General features: G+C 32.0%; 1 protein-coding gene across 2 annotated transcripts; it reads right to left on the bottom strand.

The window, feature by feature from the left end:
• Window positions 1-106: 106 nt before the first annotated feature.
• Window positions 107-8,083, bottom strand: LOC128159323 (uncharacterized). 2 transcript variants are annotated; one of them, XM_052822377.1, is made up of 7 exons: window positions 7,866-8,083; window positions 6,428-6,498; window positions 5,252-5,979; window positions 3,094-3,130; window positions 2,655-2,717; window positions 2,446-2,556; window positions 107-2,317 (listed from the first exon to the last, which is right to left on the bottom strand). In XM_052822377.1, exons 3-7 carry the CDS (start codon window positions 5,972-5,974, stop codon window positions 804-806), a joined length of 2,448 nt encoding a protein of 815 aa, XP_052678337.1. In that variant the 5' UTR covers window positions 5,975-5,979; window positions 6,428-6,498; window positions 7,866-8,083; the 3' UTR covers window positions 107-803. The 2 variants fall into 2 exon arrangements, with proteins under 2 accessions (XP_052678337.1, XP_052678336.1); XM_052822376.1 differs by lacking the exon at window positions 6,428-6,498.
• Between the last annotated feature and the right edge of the window lie 18 nt (window positions 8,084-8,101).

The raw sequence follows: 8,101 nt of genomic DNA, 5'->3' as shown, positions 1-8,101 counted from the left end.
GTTTAATTAAGTCTTCTCACCAGAGTTTAAAACTGAACTTTATTTTACAACGACTGATAAAAAAGTTCTACAACTTATATTAATATCCTCTCGTTGGCACGGGTGTAAGCGCGAAGGGGTCATTGGTGTGGAAAGAAGCCGGAGTACCCGGATAGAACTCACGTTTCCAAGTGGGCGACCGGGTGACTGGTCGTTCTACGTCTGTATGCCCATCCATTTATTATAACAACTTTGGACTTTTCCAGAACAACTTGACTGATATACAGAAACGGCACAGAGCATCATTAAAAAGTGGAAATAATAATAAGCAAAAAACCTATTCTTCAAATTCCATTTGAAACAAGAAGATTGTCTTTAACTCTGCACCGGAACCGATCTTTTCAAAAACGGATTTTATGTAAAATTCATATATTGACTATGAATTGACTTCTAACTAACAAAAATTAAGAAATACATCTAATAGTTCTCAAGAAATCTTTTAAAAAATTAATAAGGAATAATAATAAAAAGAAACAATGAAATCACTGTAAGGTCTTTAGACCTACGATTTTAAAAATAATATCATGGTTTGACATCTAATTGAAATTATGAATAAACATTGAAATTGAGCTTCACAATTATCCCCGACTCTCATTATCTCATAAGGATCATTGACAAAGATAACCATATCTTTTCTTACAAAGTAAGTAACAATATGATAGCATTTTCATAATATAATTAACCTCAAAATGCGTATCAGGCACCTTAATTGCTGTTTGCAATTGCAGAAGAAATAAACACTGCTAACTGTATATAATTTTTCTTTAGAACATGCTTTCGCTATCGCCACTACATGTACTCAGTCTGTCATCTGATTCCTTCTCCAGGCTAAATGTAATTTCTTCAACATCACCGACAGTTAGGTCCTGAATGGCTTCCGTCAAGTTGTTGTCTTGATAACTATCTCTTGTGAGCCTTATAATTTCTTCATTATTTGATAGTTTTGCAGCATCATACATGTTCTTTTTGTCTTCGTTGGTGAGAAATGAGTTGGATATTTCATGAAGCAGCTTAAAAGCTTTCAGATTACCTCCCCTTGCAGCTAGAACACAGGCCGGACAACCATATTCATCTCTTTCTTTAATCAAGTCAGGAAATTTGGACACAAGGTACTCACATACATTGAATTTCCCATAGAGACTGGCAATGTGTAAAATTGTTCTTCCATTTTGGTCTTTGGGAGTTATGTCTTCCACATATTTGTCTTCTACGATAATTTTCAAAACATCAATATTACCACATCTTGCTGCCACATGTTGTATTAACCAACCATTATCATCTCTTTCCAAAACGAGTTTTGGTAACTTCTGTGCAATGAATTTCCACATCTCCGTTTTTCTATAAATACAAGCTGTTTGTAAAATATTGATGTTGTTGTTACAGTTAATACTGTACTGCTGTACCTTGTCATTCAGATATTCCATTAGAAGACGCATCACTGATACATTTCCCCCAAACGCTGCATAATGAGCAGCATTATAGCCTTCATTGTCGGCTTCATGGAGCATGAATGGATATTCGGAAATTATAAGATTGACAATTCTCCTGTCACTATACAGACAAGCAATGTGCAAAATATTTCTGGGGTATATTGATACTTTTAACTCTTCTGACACCCATTTAGAAGTAATAAGCATCTTTAAGATTTTTTTATTTCCTCCACGTACTGCATAGTGCGCGATAATTCTTCCTTCGTTATCTTTTTCGCGTGTAATCTCAGGATATGTTTTCTGAAGTTCTATATAAAGGCTACTGTTTCCACTTAAACATGCTAAATGGAGGATGTTGACGGAATTTGTGCCTGATGTAATGCATACCTCTCTATAGTTTTTTCTTAAAAATGATATGACCGATTTATTTCCGTAAAATGAGGCAAACAACATCGCATTCCATCCATTGCAGTCTTCAATGTTGAGCAGATCAGGTTCTTTCGACAAACAAAATTGACAGAGCTTAACGTTACCATTTTTGCAAGCGATGTGTAAAACCGTCATTCCGTCTGAAGTTTTGTCCGCAAGATTTGCACCATGGTTGATTAAAACTTCCAGAAAAGGAATTGAATTATCCATTCTCTCAGAAGCATAATGTATTACACGATACCCTCTTTCATCTTTGGCAAGCAAAAACTGACATTGTTCAGGTATTTCTGCCATTTTATTTTCAAATGATCGTTTACTTCTAGTTTTACACGCTTTTATTATTGCCAACAAAAGGATCATCTCGTCTGGTTTTAAGGAATGAATGTTGTTCACATATTCAGGTTCATCACCAGATATCGCTACGAAAAAATTTATTATTTCAGATTGAGTTTATTATTTCAGATTCATTTGCCATTCAAATATTTTTAATGTGTCCTTCTAAAAACGTCGGTATAAAATAGGTATTTTGAATGAACATTATATTTACCTCTTTTAATGGGTCCATCTTTGGTTCTTTTTGGTAAGGAAAAGCTTGTTGACAAAGACGACCTAGTCTTTTTCTTTTGATTTACACCATGGACAGAATGGAATTTAATTTCTAAAAGAAATAATAATTACTGTAGATTTTTTAAATGGTCGCTACAATAAAATGAAAAACAAAGAATGAAAATCGTTTTAAATATTCAATATCCGTACCACTTAATTTCTTTTCTACTTTCTTTCGTAGCATTTCATCGCTGTCTTGGAGATTTAAATGACCTGCAATCAATGCATTTTATTAAACATTACTTAATTGTATTTGGCATTGGCATTGCATTTTAACCAAACCAGGACTAATCACATTGATAATTGGTCTTTGTAAGGTATGTTTTTAAAACGAAAATTAAATAAAAATGTTTATTTCAAATTTGGAATCTTATTAAAAAAAAACATGTAAACATTGAGGGAGGTTGAGTTTTTTTTATCAATTTTGTATTTATAAAAACCTAAGGTTGTACGTTGCTATTTTAATGATTAAAATTAAGCATTACTCGTCTTATATATTTTATATTTTGCGTTTTTAAATCTACTTAAGGTTCAACAATTCCAGTTGTGACTAGTATTAGATAGCTAATAACTTCGATGGTTTTATTACCTTTTGGTTTCTTTTCTCCTGTTTCCTCCATTTGATACTATAAACAATTGAATGAAAAACAATTAAAGATCCCCTAAATCTTATATGTCAAATGTGTAGATCTATAAGATGCTTTGTATACAAAATTATATATCTCGCTTGCAACTCGACTAATGATATTAGAATTTTTGTAAACGATTAAAAACCTATACTTTACATTCTATACATTTACAATGGTTAAAAATACGATTTAATTTTGAGATCAAATGCTACACATGTATAACAAACGAGAAGATATTCAAAAATTGTAATAAATGTCTTGCTATACTCTATAAAAAATGTATAGGTTGGTGTATATATGAAATATAAATTTGATGTTATTAAGAAGGTAGTGTTTACATCTGTTTTGAAATATCATATGTTTCCCTGTTTCTTTTTAAGGTGAAAAATGACTATAACAAACTATCAACCATCTCAAAAATCAGTAAGACAAAATACAAATTCAAAGCAGAGCAACAAGGCCCTCTAAAAAAAAAGAGGTAGGATCAGGTGCCTATGAGGAGTGAGCATCCTCTGCTGACCGGTTGCACCCGCTGTGTGCTTTAATTTGTGATTGATTAAAATGTTTTCCTTTGTACAATTGGATCCCCAATCTGGTCCCTCCCTACCTCTAAAGATACCAATTTTAACGAATTTGAATCTGCACCATTTTAAGTTGCTTTCACTAAAGCTACGACTTTTCTAAGCTAATGGATTTTTAGATGAAGATTTTTAAAGATGTTTCCTTACATATTCCTATGTAGCACCCCCCCCCCCCGTTGTGAACTCATTCTATCCCCGGGGATCGTGATTTGAACACACTTGAATATACCCTACATGAAGATGCTTTCACACAAGTTTCAGCCGATTTGTTTCTGAGAAGAAGACCTACCTCCAGGGGTCATGATTACACAATCAAAGAATGCTTCCACATAAACTTTCAGCTTTCATGGCAGATTGGTTTCTGAGAAGATTTTTAAAGATTTATTCTCTATATTCCTATGTAAAATTTGACCCCCACATTGTGGCCCTACCTACCCCTGGGGTCATGATTTTTACAACTTTGAATCTCACAACCTTAGGCTGCTTCCAGTTAAGTTCAGCTTTCCTTACCAAATGGTTCTTGAGAAGATTTTTGAAAATATTACGGAAATTTTCATTTATTCCTAATTATATTCCCTTGTAAATGGGCGTGGTCCTTAATTTTTACAACTTTGAATCACTTTTGCCTAAGGGTGCTTTGTGTCAAGTTTGATTGAAATTGGCGCTGTTGTTCCCGAGAAGATTTTGAAAATGTGAAAAGTTTACAGACAGACAAAATGTGATAAGAAGAGCTCACTTGAGCTTTCACTCCAGGTGAGCTAAAACGTGGCATTTTTGTTTGGCAAGTTGTAGAGGTTTTTTTCGTTTTTGTACAAAATAACACTGAATGATGATTTATGCAATCTGCATGAATGAATCAATCTACCTGGCAGTGGAATGTAGTGAATATTAAAAGTAAAATTTAGCACCATGTATAGAATATAAAACATTGATACTAACAGCAGAGTAATTGTTTTCCCAGAAAATATATGAGTGTCCCAAACAGTGTCATTAATAGAACTGTTATTGAGAAACTGTTATTAGTTTTCAACAACCGTAAATTTGTTAAGTGAAAATCATTGGCAAATCAATCGTGATATGCTAAAATGTCTCCATATAAGCTTCAAGGAAATCGAAGTACATGTATTTATATGTAAATGAAATTATTATGAGTGTATTAATACATACATATATGTATATCCACAAAGAAAAATTCCAACTATTTCTTATGAAAATGGATCATACATTCATATCTTTGTAGAAAATAACAGAACTGAAATCTACACATCCCAATTATCAATTGGTCGTAAATTTCAAAAGAAAGCAATTTTTTGTTTAGATATATGTTTTTTGTGAACTAGTGTTTCCCTAGTCTCATTTAATCTCTTTTAATCACGCACCCTTTAAATTTTTAGAGGGAAGGAGTTAACTAAAGAAAATATTTGACAGTGTCAATGTCTCTATATTTGTAGAGAAGTGAATATGTGAGATGTGAAGTCTTGAAAAGTTTGTTTTTGGCATTTATTTAAAAGTTTGAATAATAGAAAATTAGCATTACCTTTTTGATTTCGTCCATTACTTTTGTTATTGCTTTTTCAAAATCTCCCTGAATCACACGTGCATGGGGTCCGTCCGATTGTTTGATCCAATTAATTATCATCTGATAACCCATTTTAAGCATGGGATCATCCTTAATTTCGTCGATGTCTTTGCATATTTGATTATGTAATGATGTTCCATAAGGAAATGCAATGCTTTTTAAAACAAAAGCCACGTCATCAAATGTATGAATATAATCAGATTCATTTATGCTTGCTTTGGTTGCATGACCAAAGTAAGTGTTTCTCTGCTTGCGAAGCTTTTCAAGATTCTGTTTTTCTTGCCCAGAAAGTTGAAATAAATTAACAAGCAAACAAATTTTTAAAGATATATCCAGATCATCTTCGTTCACATTAGGTTTTATGTCATATACGCAGCAGCAATTTTTTTTTCTATTGCGACATTTCCTTGCTTCATTTTTTACATATAGTAACTCCCACTGGTAGGTTGACCTTACTTGCCCATACTGCCGATTATTTGCGTGAGGTAGACACAAACAACACAAATGTTTGAAGAAAAGATGAAACACGTCATGTTTTTTATTATTTAGAAAATCTGGAAACGTAGGTTGTTCAGCTTTTATTTTTTCCTTCAATGCGTGTGTCATGATAAAGCCTCCAGTATTTAAAATCAAAGCACTGAGTTTTAAAAACCAGATGTTCTCTTCCGATGGAAACGGCATGTTACCTTTCAAATAAAAAAATATTAATTTGAAATTTGTTTCAATGAGCACCCTACCAAGAAAAACTTTAAAATTTTCGCTCGTTTTGCACACAATTCGAGTTATCGCAAGATTACGTTGTAAAGCTTTAAAAGGGGTCCTGTGACTTGATTTCAAGGACCCTTTTCCCTATTTCTCTCTAGTTTGTGCAGGTTCTTTAATACAGAGACGTCATGGATTGTAACATTCATCAAGATCTTCACATGCCATGACACATGTTCTTAGTCTTTAGATATTATCAATAATGGAATAATAATATGGTGTCACTTGATTGTCAAAAGTTTACGAGTCTAAATTTACAAATGTGATCATGCCTATTTTTAACATTCCATTCTATTACTTATGTTTATTTATCATATTTTTAAGTTAAAAGTTTTGCCGTAGATACAATTGCGGGAATACAATAATACTTACAGAAAAGTGGCTCTCCTAATAGCTGTTAATGTAATTTCTACTTATTCAATACCTTCAGTACTTCTGAAGTGCTATAATTTGAAAATAATTTAAACCGGTTCATGAGGGTGTTGCTAAAACGCGGAACGGAAAACGGAACGGAAAGCGGAACGGAAAGCGGAACGGAACGGAAAAATATTATGACGTTTAATGCTTAAATATTGTATAGATTTGATACAAATTTTTACTTTATAACATTTATTCATATTTCATAAATGATTATTATCAAAAGGTTGCGTTATTATTTGATATCATTCGTATGAATGTCTATCAACTAAATCATTGCTTAATAAAGTACGAAACGGAGAAATGAAATGTACACACATTGTGATTAAATAAGCTTTTAAAATAACTTTTTTATTACTTTCCTTTGTAATATTATTGGAAAAATAGTGAAGGGCAGTTGGCTGAAGCGTTTGGTTGTGTTTTTCATGACTTTAAAACTTGTTTGGGATTTTATACTTATTCTTAAAAAATTCAAACGTGGTGTACCCTCATCCACATTGAATTTTTAGTGATACTATTTCAAACATTTATCAATAGCATTATTGATATCAATACCGTGACAGACGAACAACATCCACTTTCATTGTTAAAGGGTTTAGCTGCAACATCTGTTTGCTAACGTTTTCGTCTCGCAATTTTAAAGAAAATTAATCGAAAACAGAATCATTTCATTGGATCACTAACGCTCTAGATGTACTGCAAAATCTCCTTAAAATTCTTCCAAAATTGGCATTCGTTTACATATGTTATTGTAATATTTAAGGATTGGCAATTTTTTACGTTTACCTACGTTATTGTACATTCCTGCAACTTAATCCAAATAGAGATATGGATATGTTGTTTAGTTTTATAAACTGGGACTAGTGGTCAAAGCATTAAATGTTAATTGGAAGAAAATCATATATTTTCTAAAAAAAAAAAATAAACTTGAATATGGAGAGTAGTTTTAACAATACTAAAAATACATGAAGTATATTGTTTTAAGCTTGTTTAACACATCTATAAAGTAAATAACATTATATAACAGTTTCCGTAATCCATCCTGTTCCGCTTTCTGTTCCGTTTTCTGTACCGCGTTTTAGCAACACGTGTTTTCATGAAGACCCGTTTATCTAAATATAGACGAGTTTAGGGCGTCTGATAAATAAAAGCCTTTATTAAATATTTCTTTCTAAAACTGGTGTAGATAAACAAATACTGCACTGTTTTGTAATGGTAAGCAATGTGCACATATTAGAAAATAGACAGTTAAATACATATATATAAAATGTACCAAATAACTTTCTCTTTATTATAACTAAAGAGTATTCATTTCTCTCTTCATTATAACTAAAGAGTATTAGTTTAGCTAAAAATACTTATCATTGATAAAGATCTCGAATAAATAACTTACATTCTACAATTTGGACATTAGCCTTTTTTGGGTTTAATTCACTGTAACAGTTGAATACCAAGTAATTTTATGAATGCAAATAAGACAAAATCGATATTGCAACGCTCTGATTAACACCACCGGGTATTTCCATTCAGCTTTAATGTAAGATTTCTGGTAGTATTAACCAGTTGAAATTTGTGGAGGTTTTTTCTTTCAAATCCAAGACTTTATTAAAGGAGGTAAGCAAAAAAAAC

The sequence above is a fragment of the Crassostrea angulata genome, chromosome 8 (genome assembly GCF_025612915.1).
Source record: "Crassostrea angulata isolate pt1a10 chromosome 8, ASM2561291v2, whole genome shotgun sequence".
NCBI classification, from domain to species: Eukaryota; Metazoa; Mollusca; class Bivalvia; order Ostreida; family Ostreidae; genus Magallana; species Magallana angulata.
The sequence above is the reverse complement of the archived record's forward strand: the minus strand, read 5'-3'. Positions and strand labels throughout refer to the sequence as shown.